This window comes from Oryza sativa, chromosome 4, assembly GCF_034140825.1.
Source record: "Oryza sativa Japonica Group chromosome 4, ASM3414082v1".
Taxonomy (NCBI): domain Eukaryota; kingdom Viridiplantae; phylum Streptophyta; class Magnoliopsida; order Poales; family Poaceae; genus Oryza; species Oryza sativa.
The window spans coordinates 11,977,064-12,000,104 of NC_089038.1; the positions used below are offsets into that span (position 1 = coordinate 11,977,064).

Genomic DNA, 23,041 nt, shown 5'->3' on the forward strand with positions numbered 1-23,041 from the left:
AGTCTTCTAGTTTTTTTTTCTTTTCGGTTGTTCTTTTCCATGTTTCTCGATTATGAGTTTTAGAGTGTATGCACTCGTGTAAACCTTTGGCTATATATATTCACTTTGAATATAGAGACCGGATTTTATCCATTATCAAAAAAATGTAGGAGCAGTAGTGCAGTACCGGCTGAACCGTTCATTGGTCGGTATGGGGAATATATATATATAGTATATGGAGTAGTCTTTTTGTTCATGTGCAGCTCACATCACATGCTTTGGATGACAAAATAATGCTTGCTTAGGATAGGAAGAAGGACCGATCACCAACATGACTCCTTGAAATCCTTTGGAAACTGCACAACATTATACCCCCACCATGGCGCACTCTCAGAATCCAAGGCACCACAATGCATTTGACTAGTGATGAAAACGGTCGAAGACAACATTATTGCTAGTACATTACTGCTAGTACATTACTCCTTTTTATAGAAACAGTTTCGGTATAGTTAGGAATTTTTATACTATTTATAAATTTAACTATTTATTAGCGTTGACTTAAGCATGTTACTGATAAAACATTTTTTTTTAAAAAAAAGGGACTTTTACGCATGGTTATAAACAGAAAAGCTAAAAACATATAGTACTACTTTTACAGAAATGGTAACATTTTTATCTCTACATCATGGTTTATTGTCTATATTTACCAATTTAATGATGACAATATTAATGAAAATGATTAGAATCGGGCGTCCGGCGTGGGGGGAGCCGGATCGGGCGCTCCCCCGCGCGCCCCTCCTCCTACGTGCACACCTATTGGACCCACTTATTTCTCTCTCCCCCTTTTCCATAAAAGATGTTTCACCTAGTGTACTTACAATGTTTCACTAATAAATCTAATATTGCAGTGAATTAAAATACTCTTTTGCAAAAAAAAAACCCACATATTTTGGAAACTCTCTATTAATGGAATTTGGTTTATTTTTTGTTCCACCAAAAATATTTCACCTAGTGTACTCATGATGTTTCACTATGTGTAGATCTAATATTGCAGTGAACGAAACATTTCATTGCAAAAAAACCCACATATTTTGGAAACCCCTTATTAAGGGAATTTGGTTTATTTTTTGTTCCACCGAAAAATGTTTCACCTAGTGTATTAACAATATTTCACTGTGTGTACAGATCTAATGTTGCAGTGAACCGAAATATTATTTTGCTATTTGCTGAAACATTGTTTTTATATAGGTGAAACAACACCTGATTTAAACGAGTGAAACATTTTCGATCTGAAACAATTCCGATATACCTGGTGGAACATCGTGCAATATTTAAAAATAATTCAATAATAAGCTAAATTTTTTTCGTCGGAATATATCCATGTGTGATCTTATTTTGAAGATTTAATTGCAACAAATTTAATAGTGCAATCGGATCATGATTTGGATAAGTAATTTAGGAGAAAAATCAGTTTAAAATAGTTTTGCACATAAATCGGGCGCTGATGTCATGCTGACGTCAGTGCCTGATTTTGCTCCCAGCCGATCGGACGCCCGATGCATAGGTCCGTCCCAATATTAATAAGGCGCGGAAAGAAATTAGGAAGAAAAAAAACTTTACTCGTTTGGTTGTAATTTTTTTCCGCGTCTTTTCATCTCACTTACGTGTGGGACCCACCACCTTCCCTAACAATTATTTCCTCCGCTTCCCGGGAGCGGCAGCAGAGTGAGTCCAAGAGCTCAGTAGAATAACCTCCTCCTTACTTGTACCGCGCGAGCTAGCGAAAATCCTCCTCCCATGGCCGCGGCCTCCTCGACTACCTCGTCCTCCTCCGCCTCCAAACCCTAGATCGCCCCCCACCTACCTACCTACCTACCGCACGGAGACCCCTCCCATGGCGGACGCGGCGCACCACCTCCGCCGCCGCAGCAGCGCCGCGCTCCCCCGCGGCTGGTGCTGCTCCTTCTCCGCCACCCCGCAGAGCCCCGACCACCACCGCCCGCTCTCCGCCGCGTCAGCGGCAGGAGGAGAGGGCGTCGGCGGCGGCGGCGCGCGCGGTAAGCTCCCGCCCAAGTCGCCCTCGGTCTCGCTGCCGTCCTTCCAGAGCTCCCCGTCGTCTAGGCTCGCGGGCTTCATCGACCCCCGCCGCATTCTCTCCCCCGGCCGCGTCTCCCCCATAGACCCCGACGGCTCGCCGGCGGTGGCGGCTGGGGCGAATTCGGAGGAGGATGCGACGCCGAGGCCGTCGGTGCCGTTCGTGGCGGTGCGTGAAGAGCGGGAGGAGGAGGAGGGGAGAGGGCTGGATCTGAAGCTGTGCCTCCGTGGTAGGGACGGGAGGAGCGTGGCGATGGAGCTGGACTCCGCCGTGCTCTGCGAGAGCAGCGCCTTCTTCGCGGCCATGGCGCCGCCGCCGGAGGCCACTGTCGGCGGCGGGAGCAAGAGGATTGAGGTGGATGGGGTGGAGAACGTGGAGGCGTTCAAGGAGACCGTGGAGCTCATGTTCGAGGCCGATCCCATGCGGTGGTTCGTCAGGGCCGGCGTGTCACGAGCAATAGGCGTGCTCGAGGTGACAAATTGCGCATCCTTACCTTTTTTTTTTTCTGTTGCTGTTTCGTTGAGTTTCGCATCGAGGACCATACGCATGTGGCCATGTAGTTGTGGAAATTGCATTCTTCACGTTCGTACTGCGGGTTAATATGGTTCAATTTCGATGGTTTTGTGGTAGATTCGTGAACGTAAACATGTACTATTAACTGTGCAGTATGTACATCCATGTTTTTAACTGAATTTCTTACCGATGATTGCATTTTCTGTGAAAACCAGTGAGTTGGTATTAATCTTCTAGTGCCTACTAAAATCTCGTTAGGGATGACACCATTTTGGGAGTGCAACTCATACTAGCTCAGTAGTTCTTTTAGTTGATACGAAGATAGTGGTATGACCAATAGGATTTAATGTTCATTTTATACAACTTGTGCTGTGATGACAGCAATTAAATGAGACTAGCTAACTAATTATATCAACAATTAAATGAACTACCTAATTAATATATTTCATACTAGGGCAGCAGTTTTATAATTATTGTACCATGATCGCTATAAGGTTATGCCTTTTTCTATTCAATCAGCAATTGTTGCTGTGTGCAATTATAGTACTCCACAACGGGTCAATGGACTCATAAACTTCTATTGCATGTACACCTATAGTCGAAGCCTTGAAGGATATGAACTGAAGCACATTGAGTGTAGTAAGTACGGCATAAAGTCATCAGGAAAATAGTTCTAATAATAAAAAATGGAAATTTTAGGACAATTGCAATCTTTGTCATGCATAGTTAAGGATACCCACAACTTAGATTATTTTGACAATTTATTTTGGTGTCTTTTTTTGTCCTTAGCTGCTGATGGCTACCCTGCACTGCAGACTGTTAGTGGTCTCCAGTTAAAGGTGAGGTGTCTGTTCCAGGGTAGCTCAGCAATTGAGCACGCCATTAAGAGGGTTCAGATGTCCATATTAATACTTGAACATTGCTATCAGAGCATGAATAGTACATATTTACTCTTAGTACCATATTTATAGTTTCTTCTTGATTTAATTTTATATTGTACTAGTTCGGCTGCACTTGATAGCTGCTTTGTTGAAGCCAGCGGCTGTACAACGCAGACAAACATGCCCATTATCATCTGATTATGGGTCCCATAATCCTTACTACATCTTGAATTGCAGGTATCTTCCTCTATAATGTTTGACAGAGGAATCAAATCATGTTTGGAGTATATTGAGGCAGTTCCATGGAATGAGAATGAGGAAGAGAAGCTGAAGAACCTCTTTGCTAGATGTACTTTCGATGAAGCAGTATCCAAAGATGTACTGGCAAGATTAAAACCACAATGCCAGAGCATCTCAGACGATGTTACAGTTCACCTCATCCAATCTGTCACAAGCAGCACCAACACTGGTGCAAGAAAAGAGATGCAATCTTTAGTCAATGGTCTTCTCAGTAGAAGCTCAGTCTATCAAAAAGATTTGTCTGGGCTAAACAAAGGTAGCCTTTACCAGATTTGTTGTTCCTGTTTGAATTCACTAGTGGAGCATTTTACGGAAGACCTCTGCTCGGACAAAATTGTTAGAGATAGTAAGCCTATGATCGAAAGAGTCAGTAAGCAAACCGAGAACCTCAACTGGCTCTTTGATATTCTTGTGAACAATGATATGGCAGAAGAATTTGTTGAGTTGTGGGCTAAGCAGGAAGATCTCATCAGCATGCATGGGCAAGCATCAGCAATGTTCAGGTACGAATTAAGTCGGATATCAGCGAATGTGTTTATTGTCCTGGGGAAAGGGAAAGTTCAGTGCCCCAGCGATTTGAGGAGCCAATTGTTCTACGGATGGTTTCGGCCCATGTTAATGGATTTTGGTTGGCTTCAAAGATGCTCCAAAGGGTTAGATATGAGAATGTTGGAGGAGAATCTCGGGCAAGCGCTTCTCACTCTTCCACTCCAGCAGCAACAGAGCCTATTTGAAGAATGGTTCCAATGCTTCGCATCCAGGGGCACAGAGTGCCCGAATCTTAGTAGAGCTTTCCAGGTATGGTGGAGAAGATCATTTGTCAGATCATCCCTAGAGTCACGTCGTTGAGAGTTGAGTTCACTTGTCTGCTGATATATAATCTTGTGTGTATCAATGTAAAATTAGAGTTCTTGTATTAGCTTGTAGAATATTCTTCTTAATAAATCTAGCTTAGCTGCTTCCATTATATGCAACAATGTAAGCATAAAACTGGCCAAGAAAAAAAAACTAGAAGATATGTAGCAATTTGGATATCGTTTGCCTTGAAGATGGCATCACTGTACATGATCTTATTCCTGGGAAAAATATACAAACTGCACCAGGGAGTGTGTAGCCCTTCCCATGTTTCATACTACTTCATACAGTAGATTCATGCTACATAGTATTATATCTACATTCATGCACTCCAATATCCATGGTTTATTGGCTTAATTCAGCATAATCAGTCAGTGACATGGCTTCACTTAGCAGCTCTTGCCATAGATGAGCTCTTCAGGTTGGGCATCTTCGATGTTGAGCCAGTGGCAATCCTGGAACGCGCACCTGCCTGAGGCTTGCAGCGTCTCACCTACGTCCCGGGGGTCCAGGAAGTATGGCGTCCACGACGGCGTGCCGTCCTCGAACGAGTTGTGCGTGAGCCGCCGGATGTTGGACCCGTCGATGTCGACGGTGTAGATCTCGCCGTATGGCTGGTAATGGTGAGGGTTGGAGACCGGCTCGGCGGAGACGGCGGCGTAGTCGGAGGTGAAGACGAGGCTCTTGGAGTCTGAACTGAACCATGGGTGGTTGGTCGGTCCGGCCGCCGTCGCCGCTGTGCACCACCCGCCGCAACCCGGTGCCATTGGGGTGCACCATGATGGCGAAGCTGCCGCTCCCCGGGGCATGGCGGTCGGAGGCGAAGGCGATCCACTCGTCGTCGGGGGACCAATTGCACATCGTGTCCGACCATGGGCCCTCCGTCAGCCGCCGGATGCCACCGGCCTCGCCGTCCTTGGCGTCCATGATGTACAGGTTCTTGTGCCCCCGACCTCCCCGACCGGAACACCAACCACTTCCCGTCCGGTGGCGGCGACGGGAATGCGTTGTTCTCGTCTCCCACGGTGAGCTTCTTCATCGAGATGGTTTTGTCGTCGTCGTCGCCGAGGGAGATCGCCACCACGTCCACCTCCGTGCTCTCGATCGCGAAATCCGGCCCGATGCTTGTGTGTATATCACGCCTTTCCTCTTCCAGTCCAACGACGTCAGGAAGGCGTTCCCGGAGAAGATCTTGCGGCGACCATCGGAGCCATCGGAGTTCACCACGTACATCCCCGGCAGCCCGACGAACGCGATCTTCTTGCCGTCGTGCGAGAAGGAGGGAACGACCCGTCGATCCTGAACAAGGAGAACGTGTCTGCCGGCCCTGGGCTCTTGATGTTCTCCAGCAGCAACGGCGAGTCGCCGTTCCCTCTCCCCCAGCACCGGTGGTACCCAACGCGTGCGCCGTCCAGCGAGATGAATGGGTTGAAACGGTGCACGCGCGGCGCCACGGGTCTGGTCACCTCAAAGTAGGCGTTCTTGTCGTCACTCATGTCGATCACCTCGATGTGGCGGTAGTCCGAGCCCGCAAGCCTGGTCGCCACCGCCACGAGCCCCGGCGCACCGGGCGACGCGGCCGGCGTGAAGGCGTGGAACCCCCGCGGGGTGATTCGCTCGACGGACGCCGCTTCGACTCTGTCATCCGTGACGGAAATATGTTGAATTGGATCCAAATTCATTTACACACGTATAAAGGCCAACTTTGGACGGAGCGAAGCGGAGGCCTGCCGTCGGAGGCTTGGATCGTTATCCTTTTAGGGTTTCACCTTTATATATACTTCTTGTGAGCCGTCGTTCGGCATTGTAACCTCACCCGATATAGCGAAGATATTTGCTGGCTAGCGCTCGTGGTTTTCTCTCTCCTGCTTTAGTAGGGTTTTCCATGTTAAATGTCGTGTCTTTTGTGATTGATCTATCGTTATTTATCGTTTATTTGCTGATCATTTCCTAACAGGCGCGATAGACGACGTACCAACCATTGCTATCCTGGCAGTGGAAGAAGACGATGGTCTCGTCGGCCCAGCTCGGCTAGCTGCCGTCATGGACGGCAAGTGATCGCCAGGACCCGTAAGCGGTGCAGAAGACGTAGATGTCAGTGCGAAGGTCCTGGACCTCACCTGTAGGTGACATGGGACCGGGGATATCTTGACTAGAGGTTTGGGGCAGCCGCGGTCACCCACGTGGCCTGACCCCCTCGGGGGGGTCGGGCCCGAGGGTGAAGAGGCCGCCCCTCCCTCTATCTCTCCGAGGGGTCGGGCCGCTCCCGTTTCGTCCCCGAGGGCTGGGGCGCCCCGACCCCCTGAGGGTTTGGCGCCACGTGAATGGGTTAGGTGAGCACAGCGGCGCTCACCTAACCGCGTTTATTGCGGGTTGGACGAGCGCATCACGCCGCATTTAATGCAGTATAGCGCAGGCTTATCCGGTCCGTGACAGGTCGCAGTGTGTGACCGGTCACAGACCGGTCAGATCGCGGGTTAAGGGGCAACAGGCGGCCTGACACACGCCTCGCCCCGTCCCGTCGGAATGATGAGAGCCTCCAGGCACTCGTCCCTAGTCGGAGCCGGCGTGGGGACTCCTGGAGTTGGCACGTCAGCCCCAGCCAGATACATTCCAGGCTTCATCGCAATCATTGCAAGGAAGCTATTGTATGAAGAAGGGCAGACGTGTAGCATGCTAAACTGACACGTGGTGGACAAGAATGACCGGTCTGTGACTGGTCATACGCCGGTCGCGTCATTGGCAAACAACCGTGCTTCCACGTTGCACCTGCTTCAGACGGAGTGGAGGTTGGTATGACCCATCCCATCGGAGGGTCATTCAAACAGCAGCCATTGCAAATCTCCGCCCATTAATGAGGGAGGACAGGGCTATCCCGGTGTCAGACAAAAGTACGAGCCAAATCTTGATCAAAGTAGGATGGGTCCCCACCCAAAAGAAGGGTAGGTAGAAATGGTATATGTGGTATCCCCTTGAGATATAAAAGGAGGACCATGCCTACCAAGAAAAATGGGAGGGAGAAGATCTGAGCTCGTAGAAGGGACGGAAAAAAAAAGAGTAGGGAGAGGGTCTCTAGAGTTCAAACGCTCTTTCTCTCCAGTTCTTTGTAACTCCTTCATACACAGATCCACCAGAACACAGGATTAGGGTATTACGCTTCTCAGCGGCCCGAACCTGTCTACATCGCCCGCGTCTTGTGAATTTGCTCTCTCGCGAACCATTCCACAGATCAAGGGCTTAGAACCTCACTTAGCGCCCCAGGCCGAACCGGCAAAGGGGGGCCCACGCGGTCTCCCGGTGAGGAGCCCCACGCTCTGTCATCTGGCGCGCCAGGTAGGGGCGCGCCTGTGTTTTTCTAAGCCCTCGTCCTCTTTCGTGTGCGCCAAGCTTCTCCCGCTCAGCCCAATGGCCGAACGGGCAGTGGCGCACAACCTCTCTCCGAGCGCTAGCGGTGACGACAGCGAGCAGAACCCGCGTCGTCGAGCTCGTACTCCGCCGCCCCCCTCTCACCGAAGTCTTAGGCGGGAGGAGGCGCTCGAGGGGGTCGAAAGATCCGCGACTTCGCCGCCCACGAGCGATGGAGAAGGACGGCGAGACGGGGAGCGTCGTCTCCTCGTCTACGGTGATGGCAGCACGCCCCAGGGAGCGCTCCAGGCTGCGGGCGTGCTCCTGCGTCACCCGCCCGTCGTCCCTGATCCAGAGACTCCAACTCGACGTTGGCTAGATGACGTGGCCAACTTGGTCATGACGGCGCAACAGCGCCTAGGCGCCGGCGGGCGGTCCTCCGCCACCAAGGCCACTGGCGCTGCTACTGCCGGCTCCGTATCGTCGAGGCGGAGGGCGCGGTGAGCGGCGGCCGTTGCCCGCCGTTCGTCCGCCATTCCCTCGTCAATGCCTCCGACCCAAGAAGATGTGCGTGAGGGGCCGGATGCCCGCCTCAATATCGAGCGCCGGCGCAATGATCACCGTGCTGCCCACGCATCGGAGGGCGCTTCCTCGTCCGGAGCGCCACTTCGGTCGGGGCACGGGGGCCAGCCCCCCGTGTCCCCGGTTGGCGGTGCCGGCTGTCAAGCCTTTGTGGCGAGCCTTCGGAACGTCCGTTGGCACCCAAGGTTCCGGCCCACCATCACCGAAAAATACGACGGAAGCGTCAACCCCGCCGAGTTTCTCCAGATCTACACGACTGGGATCGAGGCCGCCGGGGGTGACGACAGGGTCATGGCGAATTTCTTCCCCATGGCCCTGAAAGGACAGGCGCGGGGTTGGCTAATGAACTTGCCACCCGCGTCGGTCCACTCTTGGGAGGATTTGTGCCAGCAGTTCACCATGAACTTCCAGGGCACATATCCGCGCCCAGGTGAAGAAGCGGACTTGCACGCGGTACAACGAGGGGACGATGAGTCTCTTCGCTCGTACATTCAGCGGTTTTGTCAAGTCCGCAACACCATACCATGCATCCCTGCACACGCGGTGATCTACGCGTTCAGGGGGGGCGTGCGGCACAACCGCATGCTCGAGAAGATCGCCTCCAAGGAGCCCCAGACCACTGCGGAGCTTTTTCAACTCGCGGACCGTGTGGCTCGCAAGGAGGAGGCATGGACCTGGAACTCCACCGGTTCCGGTGTGGCAGCTTCGGCCGCCCCCGGATCCGCCGCTCGGTCAGGGCGGCGGGACAGGAGGAGGAAGAAGAGGTCGGCCCATTCCGACGACGAGGGTCACGTCCTTGCCGTCGAGGGTGCTTCGCGGGCCACCCGAAAGGGGAGGCCTACGAGCGACAAAAAGAAGGAGGCCGGCGCTCCCAGCAGGGAGCGCCCGACCGGCAAGTGGTGCACCGTGCACAACACCTCCCTCCACGACCTCGCGGACTGCCGCGCGGTCAAAAGTTTGGCTGAGCGGACGAGGACGTGGGAGGAGGAGAGGAGGCAGGAGCGCCTTGAGGGCAAGGCCCCAGCGGCTCCCTCCGGCAACCGGCGAAGTGAGGCCAAGCAGAAGGCCCCCGCCGAGGACATTGACGATGGCGACGATGACCTAGGGTTCCAGGAGCCTGGGGCCACCATCGCCACCGTCGATGGGGGAGCATGCGCTCACGCTTCTCGTCGGAGCCTCAAGGCCATGAAGCGAGAGCTTCTGGCCGCGGCCCCTACCCATGAGGCGACGCGGCGGGCGCGGTGGTCGGAGGTTGCCCTCACCTTCGACCAGACCGACCACCCGCCGTGCGTTGCCCAGGGAGGACAGATCGCGATGGTGGTTTCCCCCACCGTTTGCAACGTGAAGTTGGGGCGTGTCCTCATAGATGGGGGTGCAGCCCTCAACATCCTTTCCCCTGCTGCCTTTGACGCCATCAAGGCCCCGGGGATGGTGCTCCGGCCGTCCCAGCCGATCATCGGTGTAACGCCGGGGCACACCTGGCCGCTAGGTCATATCGACCTCCCGGTCACCTTCAGTGGTTCTGCCAACTTCCGCACGGAGCGGGTGAACTTCGATGTGGCGGACCTCAGTTTGCCCTACAACGCGGTCCTGGGGAGGCCCGCGTTGGTGAAGTTCATGGTGGCGGTCCACTACACCTATCTCCAGATGAAGATGCCGGGCCCCGGTGGCCCCATCACCGTCCATGGCGACCTCAAAGTCGCGCTTGCTTGCATAGAGCAGCGCGCGGACCACCTCGCCGCGGCATGCAAGCCCGCGGGTGGCGACGAGAGGCTAAGCGCCTCCGTCCCAGCCGCCCCGAGGCAGCGGATGATCACGTGCGACGAGGTCCCGATCAAGCAGGTGGCCCTGGGCGACGGCCCGTCCAAGACCACACGAATCGGTGGTCTTCTGGACGACAAATAGGAAGACGCGCTCGTCTCCTTCCTGCGGGCAAACGCCGACGTCTTCGCCTGGAGACCGGCGGACATGCCCGGGGTCCCTAGGGAGGTGATTGAGCACCGTCTCGCCGTACGGCCGGGCGCAAGGCCGGTCCGGTAGAAAGTGCGGCGGCAGGCCCCGGAACGTCAAGCCTTCATCCGCGAGGAGGTGGCGCGGCTTCTGGAGGCCGGATTCATCCGAGAGGTCATCCATCCGGAGTGGCTGGCGAACCCGGTCGTCGTTCCCAAGGCGAACGGCAAGCTTCGGATGTGCATCGACTACACCGACCTTAACAAGGCATGTCCTAAGGACCCTTACCCCCTACCACGCATAGATCAGATTGTCGACTCCACCGCGGGGTGCGACCTTTTGTGTTTTCTAGATGCATACTCTGGATATCATCAGATTCGCATGGCTAGGGAGGATGAGGAAAAAACTGCATTCATTACCCCCATAGGAACTTATTGTTATACGACAATGCCTTTCGGGTTAAAGAATGCAGGTCCTACTTTTCAACGTACTACTCGAATTTCTTTGGGTAGCCAAATAGGACGTAATGTTGAGGCCTATGTTGATGACTTGGTTGTGAAGACACGTAACCAAGAGACCTTACTCTCGGATCTAGCGGAAACTTTCGAAAGTCTCCGCACCGCCCGCATAAAGCTGAACCCCGACAAGTGCGTGTTCGGCGTGCCTGCGGGTAAGCTTATCGGGTTCTTGGTCTCTGCCCGAGGCATTGAGGCCAACCCCGAGAAGTTACGAGCTATAGAGCGAATGCGCCCCCCCAGCAAGCTTAGGGATGTGCAATGTGTCACTGGCTGTATGGCCGCCCTAAGTCGGTTCATATCGAGGCTGGGAGAGAAGGCACTACCCCTATTTAAGCTCCTCAAACGCTCCGGGCCGTTTATCTGGACGGAGGAGGCTGAACGGGCCCTCACTCAGTTGAAGGCGTACCTCAGTTCTCGCCCAGTCCTGGTCGCCCCGGAGCCAGATGAGCCGTTGCTACTTTACCTGGCGGCAACCCCGCAGGTAGTCAGCGCGGCGTTGGTCGTGGAGCGCGACGAGGATGACCCTCGCTCCGCGCATCCCCACCCTGTGTCGACTCGACCCGGGAGAGAGCAGGGAGGAGAGGCCCCCGAGCCGAACGGTGGCCCAAGGCCCCCGACGGCCGAAGCTGGCCCTCCGCCCGCTTGTCCGAAGGTGCCAGGCGCCCCCGACCCCCAGGATGGCCACGGGGCCACTGCGGGAAGGCCGCGCCTGTCGCCTTCTGACCCCGAGGTCATCGGCACAGAAGCCGAGTGCGCCCCGCGCGGCCTCTCGGAGCGTGACGAGGACGATCCTCGCTCCGCGCGTCCCCACCCTGTGTCGATTCGACCCGGGAGAGAGCAGGGAGGAGAGGCCCCCGAGCCGAACGGTGGCCAAAGGCCCCCGACGGCCGGAGTTGGCCCTCCGCCCGCTTGTCCGACGGTGCCAGGCGCCCCCGACCCCCAGGATGGCCCTGGGGCCACTGCGGGAAGGCCGTGCCTGTCGCCCTCCGACCCCGAGGTCGTCGGCACAGAAGCCGAGTGCGCCTCGCGAGGCCTCTCGGACGAAAAGCGCCCTGGAGATGCGGCCCCTAGTGAAGAAGATCGGCCCCGCCGAAGGGTGCAGCGGCCCGTCTACTTCGTTAGCGAGGCCCTCCGGGACGCTAAGACCCGATACCCTCAGGCCCAGAAGATGCTTTACGCTATTCTGATGGCTTCGAAGAAGTTGCGCCATTATTTTCAGGCGCATCGGGTCACGGTGGTTACGTCTTACCCCCTCGGCCAAATCTTGCATAACCGAGAGGGTACTGGACGGGTGGTGAAATGGGCAATCGAACTCTCTGAGTTCGATTTGCGCTTTGAACCACGCCACGCAGTCAAGAGCCAGGCCCTCGCCGACTTTGTGGCAGAGTGGACCCCGGCCCCTGAGCCCATCTCCGTCCCCGAGGCCAGCTCAGGCCCCTCGCAGCTGCCTCACACCGTCTATTGGGTGATGCAGTTCGACGGCTCCCTGTCTCTTCAGGGCGCCGGTGCGGGGGTCACGTTGACCTCGCCAAGCGGAGATGTCCTCAAATACCTGGTCCGCCTCGACTTTCGGGCAACCAACAATACGGCAGAGTACGAGGGACTCCTTGCGGGACTCAGAGTGGCGGCTGGACTGGGGATCCGCCGCCTCCTGGTGTTAGGCGACTCTCAGTTGGTTGTTAACCAGGTCTCCAAGGAGTACCAGTGCTCTGACCCGCAAATGGATGCTTACGTGCGCCAGGTGCGGCGTATGGAGCGCCATTTTGACGGAATAGAGCTTCGGCACGTGCCCAGGCGGGATAACGCGGTCGCCGACGAACTCTCAAGGCTCGCTTCCTCGCGAGCCCAGACCCCACCGGGCGCCTTTGAAGAAAGGCTTGCCCAGCCGTCGGCGCGACCCGACCCCCTAGGGGAGACGGACGCGCCTGAACGGCCCCCGAGGCCCGTCGAAGTCCAGGCCTCGGGACCCGAGGGGAGCGCTCCCAGCTCCCTTAGATTGATTGCTTGGATCGCTGAGATCCAGGCGTACCTCGTAGATAAGACTCTACCCGAGGACCGCGAAGGGAGTGAACGCGTCCAGCGCATCTCCAAGCGCTACGTGCTGGTGGAAGGGACCCTCTATCGGCGCGCGGCTAACGGAGTCCTCCTGAAGTGCATTCCTCGGGAACAAGGCGTCGAGCTTCTTGCCGATATCCATGAAGGCGAGTGCGGAGCCCACTCTGCCTCACGCACCTTGGTTGGCAAGGCCTTTCGCCAGGGTTTCTATTGGCCGATGGCTCTCAACGATGCGGTCGACCTGGTCCGGCGGTGCAGGGCGTGCCAGTTCCACGCCAAGCAAACCCATCAGCCGGCCCAGGCCCTGCAGACCATACCTCTTTCATGGCCGTTTGCTGTCTGGGGGCTCGATATCCTGGGTCCGTTTAGACGGGCCCCGGGCGGGTTCGAGTATCTGTATGTCGCTATCGACAAGTTCACTAAGTGGCCCGAGGCTTATCCGGTCATCAAGATCGATAAGCACTCCGCACTTAAATTCATCAGGGGCATCACTGCTCGGTTTGGGGTGCCTAACCGTATCATTACGGATAACGGCACCCAGTTCACTAGTGAACTCTTCGGTGACTACTGCGAAGACATGGGCATCAAGCTCTGCTTCGCCTCCCCCGCCCACTCCAGAAGTAATGGCCAAGTGGAGCGCGCCAACGCGGAAATCCTCAAGGGCCTCAAAACCAAGACCTTCAACATCCTCAAGAAGCACGGCGACTCGTGGATCGAGGAGTTGCCAGCGGTGCTCTGGGCGAACCGAACCACGCCAAGCCGAGCAACCGGGGAAACGCCTTTCTTCCTCGTCTACGGCGCGGAGGCGGTTCTCCCATCCGAGCTCACCCTGAGGTCCCCTCGGGCCACCATGTACTGCGAGGCTGATCAAGATCAGCTTCGCAGAGATGACCTCGACTACTTGGAAGAGCGAAGGCGGCGCGCGGCCCTCCGAGCCGCGCGCTACCAGCAGAGCCTGCGGCGCTACCATCAGCGCCACGTCCGGGCCCGATCACTCTGCGTCGACGACCTCGTCCTACGCCGTGTCCAAACGCGTGCTGGACTGAGCAAGCTCTCACCAATGTGGGAGGGTCCGTATCGAGTGATCGGCGTCCCCCGGCCGGGCTCCGTTCGGCTGGCCACGGGCGACGGCACAGAGCTGCCTAACCCGTGGAACATCGAACACCTTCGTCGCTTCTACCCTTAGTAGGGGTCGGGTGTCAGGTCTCGGGCTCGGGCCAACCCCGCACCCCCTCGGGCGTGCAGGGTTGGCCGGGGGCTACCACATGCATATACTTATCTTTTTTCTCTTCCGTATTTCAATAAAAGTATTTTCGATTTCCTAAGGACTGTGTCTGTGCCATTGTTTCCTTTCGAAGAATCTTGGCTTGAATTAGCACGCTCGTGCCCGATCCTGCCCTCGGTGGCCCGGGCCGGCTAAAATCGCCAAACGGGGCCCAGAACCGAGCCGTGCCCCGGGGCGTGGTGAACTCCGGGGGGGAATCGGCAAAGGCCCACAATCGGGTCATCCATAACCCTCGGTCACCACGTTCCCGGCCTGGCCAGTCTCGACACGTGGATCTCCCCAGACACTAGCCCCGACCCGCGCCATTTGAGGCTGGGACCTGGGCACGAGCCCTCGTTCAAGCCAAGACATAGAAGGACCGCGGCACAGACCATCCTCGTCTCATACACACAACGAACAGAGCTGACACAAAAATTTCTTCTTTATTTGATTGCAGATTAAATTAGTTTGTACAAGAAGGAGGCCCGAAGGCCTCGGAAGAAGAAAGGAAAAACTATCTAAGATTGGCGGGGGCCTGGGGGCTCACTTTGAGGCTCCCGGGTCGCCGGCCTCGTCGTCACTGTCGTCCACACCACCGTCGCCGCCCTCCTCGTCGGAGTCGAGGGCGAACGCGAGTCGAGGGGCCGTACCCTCGAAGCTGTGGACGATGTGGACGGTGGCGTCCCGGACCTGCGCGCACGCGTCGTCCTCGGTTCCGGGAGGGAACTCGTCCAGCGCTGCCCACGGGGAGAAGTCCGGGTCCCTGGCCTGGTAGCTTGCCAGTACAAGCTCCACTGCCCCCCGGGCGAGGTCTCTCGAGGATGACTTGATCGTCTCCTCGAGCTCCTCGGGGAGCCGCTGGAGAGTCCTGGCCATCTCTGAGAGGCGCTGGGCGAGGCCCCCCTGGTTGGCGGCATATTTCGCGATCCGCCCGCCCCAGAGGCCCGCCTGCCGCCCGGCGCGGTCTAGACGGGAGATGGCGTCCCGAAGCATGCCGGGCCCTACCTCGCCTGCCAAGCGGAGGGCCTCGACCTCCCCGGCGGACGAGTCTAGCGCGCCCTGCAGCTCGGCGATGGTGTGTTCAGCAGCTGCGAGGCAGGCGGCTAGATCACCGTCGCCCGCGGCCGCCCCGCCGCTGCGCGCCCTCGCGTCCAGCTCCTTCGCCCGCGCCTCGAGCTCAGCGGCCCGCTGATCCAGTGCGGCCCTCTCGGCGCGGGCGCCTTCCAGATCACGGCACGCCTGCTCCTCCCGCGCTGCCTCGCGGAGGGACAGGCTGTCCGCCAGCCGCTGCGCCACGACCTCGGCCTCCTCGAGAGCTTGCTCCCGCTCGGTGAGCGCGTCCTCACGGAGGCGGAGTGCGGACTCCTCTTCGGCGCAGGCGGCCTCGTGCGCTGCCAGCGTTGCCTCCCGGATGGCGACGGCGGCCTCGCGACCCGCCAGTTCCCTCTCCTTCGTGTCCAGGGCACGGGCGCGCTCCTCCAGCACCGTGGCGCGAGCCTCAAGGGCCTCTTCGCGCTGCCGGGACGCGTCGAGCTTCTTCTCTAGCTCCGCCCCCCGGCTCCCGTATTGGAGGCAGAGGTCGTCCCGCGCCGCGTTAAACACGGCGGTGGCAATGAGGGCAGTCTCTCGCTCCTCCTCCACCTCCCTGGCGATCTCCGCCAGGTCCCTACGACGGGCCTCGAGCTCCGAGGTGTGCCAGCGGTGTGCCTTGCGGCCCGCCTCCACCATGGCCTCCACCGAGCGTCGCCCCTCTTCGACACGCGCCCACACCGCGTCGAGCTCCGCCCGCTCTACCTGTAGGACCTCCATCTGGGCACTTAACCCGTCCAACACCGTGGTGTTCGCAGTGGCCAAGGCCTGCAGAAGGGGCTCTGCGCTCGGTGGGGCAGCGGAAGGCATGGGGAAGAGCCGCCTCGTAAAGGATGCCGCACGGCTCGGCCCGCCGATCGACGTGCCGAACTCAGGGACGTCCCCCGAAGCTGGCTCGTCCTGAGCATCGCCCGATGGGTCGGGCCCGAGCGGTGCGCCCGCGGCCTCGTCGTGGGTGGCTTCGGAAGTCGTCGTCGCCTCGGGCGGAGTCGGGTCGGGGGCTTGGCAGTCCGCCCGCGTGCACGCGCCGCCTCCGTCTCCCGGATGGACTCCTCGGCCCGGTGGAGTCTGGCCTCCTCCCAAGCGGCTTCCTCAGCCTGGCGAGCCCGGATAGCCTCCTGGGCAGCTTCCTCGGCTTCCCGGAGGCGGTTTGCGGCTTCTCGCCGGTCGGCTTCCCGCCTCCGGGCCTCCGCGGTCGCCGTCTCCTCGGCCTCAGACCGGCCGGACTTGGAATGGCGAGAAGGGCGCGACGGGATCTCGCTGATGCAGAAGAAAAACCAGAAGACGAAAAACGGGTGAGTGAAAACTTGCCTTGAGAGATGGGAGAATGAATATGACCGCAGTAGGCGCAGGGACGAACCTGCGAGGAGGTCGACTAAACGACCACCTTGGGGGGGAGATGAGGTTTCCCCGGCTTGGTTCGGTCCCCCCTATTTTGCGGAGCCGCTTCTTTTTTCGCTCCCCCTCGGGCTGCGACGTCGGCACAGCACCCTCCGGGCGCCTGCTGCTGGCACGCACCGCCCCGCCCCCTCGGGGAGGAGATGGGGAGGGGGTATCCTCCTGTTTCCTCTTCCCCCGGGCGTCGGCAGGGCGGCTGCCCCCCGGGCCCCCGTCACGGGGCCCAGAAGCACGACCCCCTCCTGGGGTAGATTGTTCCCCCCTGCGGCTCCCGCCCGCGCCATCGTGGCCTCGGGGGGCCCGCTCCCCCGACGCCCCGACCTCCTGCATGATGGTCAGGATGTTGGCGCGCTCTGGATCGCAGCAGAGGGGAAGGACCCCTTGAGGGATGAGGGATGCCTCCACGGAGCTGAGATTCAGCACCCGTTGGACCACTATCCTGAAGTCCTCAGGGTCCCAGTCCCATTTGCGCCCCTGGTGGGTCCTCATGGTGTCCTCGGGCCCGGTGTACTCCCAGGCGCCCCGGGCGTGCCGCTGGAGCGGCGCGATTCGGCGACGAAGGTAGTCGCCGAACACCATGGCCCCCGTGAGCCCCTGGGATCGCAAACCGGCCAGGCGATCAAGAACGGCGTCGTAGCCGTCTCCCAGATCTACCGGCGCCCGCCAGCTGGAGGCCTGCGCCGGGGGCTGGCTCGGAAGTCGGAGGCGCGCTTCGTCGGCGAGAGGGGTGTAGAACCAGTCGCTCTTCCAGTCATCCCACTTCTTGCGAAGGACGCAGGGAATGTAGCGGTTCAGCACCGGCCCCCGCGGTTGGAAGTAGCAGCCACCGACTACCGACGGTGGCGACACCGGCTGTACGGTGAAGAACCACCGGAACAACCGGAGAGATGGGCGCACCCCGATGAACATCTCGCACAGGTGCGCGAAGATGGCCAACGTCATTACTGCGTTGGGGGTGAGGTGCGCCATCTGGAGATCATAAAGCTCCAGAACATCCATGAAGAAAGAAGAGAATGGCGGAACCAGCCCTGCCATTGCGAAGGGAAGGAAGAATACGGACCACCCCGGGTAGTGTGGCGCCGGGCGTCCCTCACCCAGCGCAACCACCTCCCGGCCGGTGGCAGATTCCGGCATGAATCGGCGCAGCAGCCCGACCTGCCTCTCGCTCACGATACGAGAAGGCGGCAGCACGCTACCGTCGAGCGGTGCGGAGCCCCGTACCATAACGCCGGCGGAGGAGGGGTTTGAGAGCGAGTGAGTGTGGCGAGGGTAGGGCACAGGAAACGAGAAGTTAGAGCGCAAGCGGCGAAGGCAAGGGGAATAATGGCGAGAGGAAGGAAGCGAATCTCTTCCTCAGCGTCTTTATACCCTTGCCAAACGCTGTGCCCGGCTCCTCGCTTCCCGCGCCCACTATCTCGCCCCCTCGTTTCTCGCGCCCACTCCTCCACTAATCCCGCTCGCCCGTTTGCGGCGCACGAGGCGGATGTGCGGCCGTGGCAGTCGAGATGGGACATATCGTGCGCGCGTTAACTACGCTCGCCGACCGATGCACCATCATCACATCTCCAGGCGAAACAAACCGGCTCGTCCCAATTCGTGCGCTACTCAAGTAATGTAGCGGTCTTGAAGAAAGCCGCTCATTATTGTCGGTCGGTTTTTCCCTTGCCGATGCGCGCGATTTGCGACCACTGGATTCCTGTCCACCTGTAGAGACCGGCCCCACCTGTCACCAGGCCTGAGGAGTGGCGTCACGCCCGAGCGTTTTCCTCGAGGAGGGCGATCGCCCTGGCATAACGCCGGGGGCTACTGTCGGTGACATGGGACCGGGGATATCTTGACTAGAGGTTTGGGGCAGCCGCGGTCACCCACGTGGCCTGACCCCCTCGGGGGGTCGGGCCCGAGGGTGAAGAGGCCGCCCCTTCCTCTATCTCCCCGAGGGGTCGGGCCGCTCCCGTTTCGTCCCCGAGGGCTGGGGCGCCCCGACCCCCTGAGGGTTTGGCGCCACGTGAATGGGTTAGGTGAGCACAGCGGCGCTCACCTAACCGCGTTTATTGCGGGTTGGACGAGCGCATCACGCCGCATTTAATGCAGTATAGCGCAGGCTTATCCGGTCCGTGACAGGTCGCAGTGTGTGACCGGTCACAGACCGGTCAGATCGCGGGTTAAGGGGCAACAGGCGGCCTGACACACGCCTCCAGGCACTCGTCCCTAGTCGGAGCCGGCGTGGGGACTCCTGGAGTTGGCACATCAGCCCCAGCCAGATACATTCCAGGCTTCATCGCAATCATTGCAAGGAAGCCATTGTATGAAGAAGGGCAGACGTGTAGCATGCTAAACTGACACGTGGTGGACAAGAATGACCGGTCTGTGACTGGTCATACGCCGGTTGCGTCATTGGCAAACAACCGTGCTTCCACGTTGCACCTGCTTCAGACGGAGTGGAGGTTGGTATGACCCATCCCATCGGAGGGTCATTCAAACAGCAGCCATTGCAAATCTCCGCCCATTAATGAGAGAGAACAGGGCTATCCCGGTGTCAGACAAAAGTACGAGCCAAATCTTGATCAAAGTAGGATGGGTCCCCACCCAAAAGAAGGGTAGGTAGAAATGGTATATGTGGTATCCCCTTGAGATATAAAAGGAGGACCATGCCTACCAAGAAAAAGGGGAGGGAGAAGATCTGAGCTCGTAGAAGGGACGGAAAAAAAAAGAGTAGGGAGAGGGTCTCTAGAGTTCAAACGCTCTTTCTCTCCAGCTCTTTGTAACTCCTTCATACACAGATCCACCAGAACACAGGAGTAGGGTATTACGCTTCTCAGCGGCCCGAACCTGTCTACATCGCCCGCGTCTTGTGAATTTGCTCTCTCGCGAAACATTCCACAGATCAAGGGCTTAGAACCTCACTTAGCGCCCCCGGCCGAACCGGCAAAGGGGGGCCCACGCGGTCTCCCGGTGAGGAGCCCCACGCTCCGTCATCACCGTTCCAACTGGCGGCGCCAGGCAACGCAATGGCAGTCCACTCACCCGAGGGCGACACGGCGGGGCTGAAGTCCGCAACACCAAGCGGCGTCAGGCGGCACGTGCGGCTGGTGGACAGCTCGATGGAGTTCACAGCGACCCAGCTGCTGCGCGGTTCCACAGCGGGGATGGCGGTGGAGACATAGACAAGGTGGGAGCCGTCGGGTGTGAGCGATAGCCGGTCCTAGAGCGCGATGGGTTCCCAGGGAGCAGCGGCGAGAGAGCCGCCGCCTCGAGCGCCTCGTGGCAGGAGGAGGGTACGGGAGAGAGGTAGAGGTTGAGGGAGCCGTTGCGCTCGGAGATGAAGAGGATGGAGTCGGAGTGGGAGGTGGGGGCGAAGTTGCCATTGTAGTTGACGGAGACGCCATCGGTGAGGTAGAGCTCGGTGGCAGGGTTATGCGGGGAGGGCGAGAGGGGGAGAGAGAAGATATTAAACTCATAGCGGCTGCGGCCAAGGGTGGTGAACACGATGGTGCCGCCGCTGGCCGACACGGCCTGCGAGGCGAGCAGCGCGCCACGAGGAGCGGCGAGCAAAGGAGTGGCTATGGTCGTCAGACTGAAGCGAGCTAAGTGAGATAGTGTTGAGAGACCCGCTTCAGGTTGTTGGATTTGGGGATTTGTTTTGCCTATTTTTCGCGGCTTCCATTGGTGATGGTGTGACTACAGAGCTCTAGATATGCACAAACAACTCTTTTTTTTCTTTTTTTTTGTTAATGGCTTTCAACATGATAAAAGTCCACATAAAAATCGAACCATTTCTAGCTAATCATGTAAAAAACTTTAGGTGAATTTTAATCCCATTGTTTGCCGCGTGATTTTTTTTGTTTGTTTTTTGCATTGGCTCCTTGACGGTTGGAGATTGGGGAGGCGAGCTTCGTCATCCGGTGTGGTACTGTGGTGTCCTACTCAGCTTTTGCTACTAAGGAAGAAAGACCTGATAGCAAGCAGCCAAGCACACTCACCCTATCTCTACTTAGATGCACACTCGACTATGACTCTGACCATCTCCATAGACATACACCGTTTGCTACTTAAAAAAATATAATCGTAAATATAAACACATGTGTTAATTCTTATGAATTATAGAGAAATTCATTCTATTATAGCATAGAATGATATAGTATGATATAACCTTTGTTATAGGATTGTAAGTCGTTTTACTTTTCTGGTAAAGCGACTCTATGGCTGGTGAAGTCTTGATGGTAATTTTACCCGGGTAAGAACACATTTATTTTCTGGAGCCATAGGTTGTAATATACATCGGTTGAATGAAGGCAATACGGCCTTTTGTTTGGTAGGGTAGGGTGATGAAAACGTACGAGAGGAAGGCGGAGGCGGCGGCGTGAGGCATGTTTAGGGTTTGTGCTTTATTCATACATCAATCCATAGCCGATCTAGTCCAATTATATCGGTTGGTATCACTGACGATATGTCATCGACCTATCGGCCGATCGGCTATAGACTGACTTATTATGTTTGTTCTCCTTATTGGTTGCAGGATCAAACTAGCTGGCACGCCCTTGACACACTTAAGGCTAGCCTTGGACCTACATTAGAGTTAAGTAGATATCCTAGGCCGTCGTGTTTTTCGTTAACAAGTGGCCGCCGCCAGCGATGACCTCCCTCCCTCGTCACTTCCCCATCCTCACTTCCCTTCCTCCTCGATGTCTTCTTTTCCAAGATTTGCTACAAAGAACATCACATGATGTTGTTTTGTTTGTTCGGTAAATTCTAGCACAGTAGAAAATTTTCTGATATGAGCAAGTATTTATTGGATAAGTGAATCTACAACTGAGTTAATTGAGCAAGACTTACAAAGTCCATGGAGCATCTGAAGTTTTTTTATGCTGTTGATTGATCTGATTCTGCTGAATTTTTTTGCTGTTGTCTGATGATCTGTGGTGGAGTGGTTATGGTGTGTAGGAAATAAACAACAGCAATGTAAAAGGAGGAAGCATAACTGTATGCTCATCAACTACTGATTATAATTCATTCATTCCTCTGTATTTGGTACAAGAGGGGTAACCTCACCAACTCTATCTATAGAGGTATCTCTATCTAGCTATTTTACCTTCACTTCTCTATCCAAACAAGTGATAGGACCATTCTATCCCTTTTTATCCCTCAAACAAAAAAGAAACATGGTTCATTCCATTTCTCGAACCAAACAAGAAAATAGAACCATCCTATCTATCAGGGATGGACTCAACCAATCCCATCTACTCCCTCCGTTGCAGGTTATAAGATGTTTTGACTTTGGTCAAAGTCAAACTATTTCAAATTTAACAAAATTTATAGAAATTTTTTTTTTCAGCTCAACACAAATTTATTATGAAAATATATTCGACTATTGATTTAATGAAACTAATTTGGTATTATAAATATTACTATATTTGTTCATAAACTTAATTAAATTTAAAATAGTTCGAGTTTAGTTAAACTAAAGTTAAAACGTTTTATAGAAACGGATGGAGTAATTCTCAAACCAAACACATGCCTAGAGCTGCCAATTCCATATGGGTCGGCTCAATTCCTAGCCGTTGCGATCCGTTGCGAACTTGCGACAGACTACTCGTCGGCTCAATTCCTAGCCGTTGCCATATACTACTCCGTATGTGGATGTGGCCCCCATTGGCCAGTGACCCAATATATGGAAACCTAACTGCATCCACCATTCCACCGTCATCCTCGCCGTCCCCTTCTTCTGCGCCGCCGCCGCCGCCGCCGCCGCCGCCGGAGGGCGGTGCCGCCCCTCTCTTCCTCTCTCGTCAACGCAGCAGCAAAAGCTAGCGTGCGCCGCCGGCACGCAAAGCTTCCCCCGGCTCCTCTTGCCCTCCTCTAGCTCCTCCCCCATCCCCGACCTAGGGCTTCTTCCAATCCTCCGCTGCCGCCGCCGCCGCCACCTTCCATCCAGCCTCCGCCGACCGCTGCCAACCATGGCGCTCTACCGCCGCCTCCTCCACCTCCGCCGCCTCCAGCCCCCGGCCGAACACGCCTCCTCCGTAGCCTCAGCGACTCCCCGCCTCTTCCCGCTGCTCACGCCGTCGCGCCCCTTCGCCGCCGTCTCCTCAATCCCCCGCGTCGAGCCGCCGCTCCTCGTCGTCCCCTCCGGTTAGTACCTATTCTACTCTGGTGGAACGCGTTTGGGAAAGGATTTCATGAGTTTCTATGTGATGGATTCGATGAATCTGCGGTTATT

General features: G+C 56.6%; 2 protein-coding genes and 1 pseudogene across 8 annotated transcripts in view; 2 read left to right on the plus strand and 1 right to left on the minus strand.

Annotated features, from left to right (window-relative positions):
• The first annotated feature begins 1,706 nt into the window (after positions 1-1,706).
• On the plus strand, positions 1,707-4,896 carry LOC4335358 (BTB/POZ domain-containing protein At2g13690). Its single transcript, XM_026025024.2, has 2 exons — positions 1,707-2,545; positions 3,706-4,896. Exons 1-2 carry the CDS (start codon positions 1,874-1,876, stop codon positions 4,615-4,617), a joined length of 1,584 nt encoding a protein of 527 aa, XP_025880809.1. The 5' UTR covers positions 1,707-1,873; the 3' UTR covers positions 4,618-4,896.
• LOC107278758 (uncharacterized) lies at positions 4,775-22,696 on the minus strand (annotated as a pseudogene).
• The window catches only part of LOC9267104 (uncharacterized), a 33,191-nt gene continuing 32,670 nt past the window's right edge, over positions 22,521-23,041 (plus strand). For all 7 annotated transcript variants that reach the window (XR_010740605.1, XR_010740606.1, XR_003241866.2 and 4 more), the window contains exon 1: positions 22,521-22,953. Coding sequence is in view for 1 of the 7 variants with exons in the window: in XM_015780908.3 (XP_015636394.1) it covers positions 22,779-22,953 (175 nt within the window). In the remaining 6 variants the exon portion in view is untranslated. The remainder of the gene's footprint in view (positions 22,954-23,041) is intronic.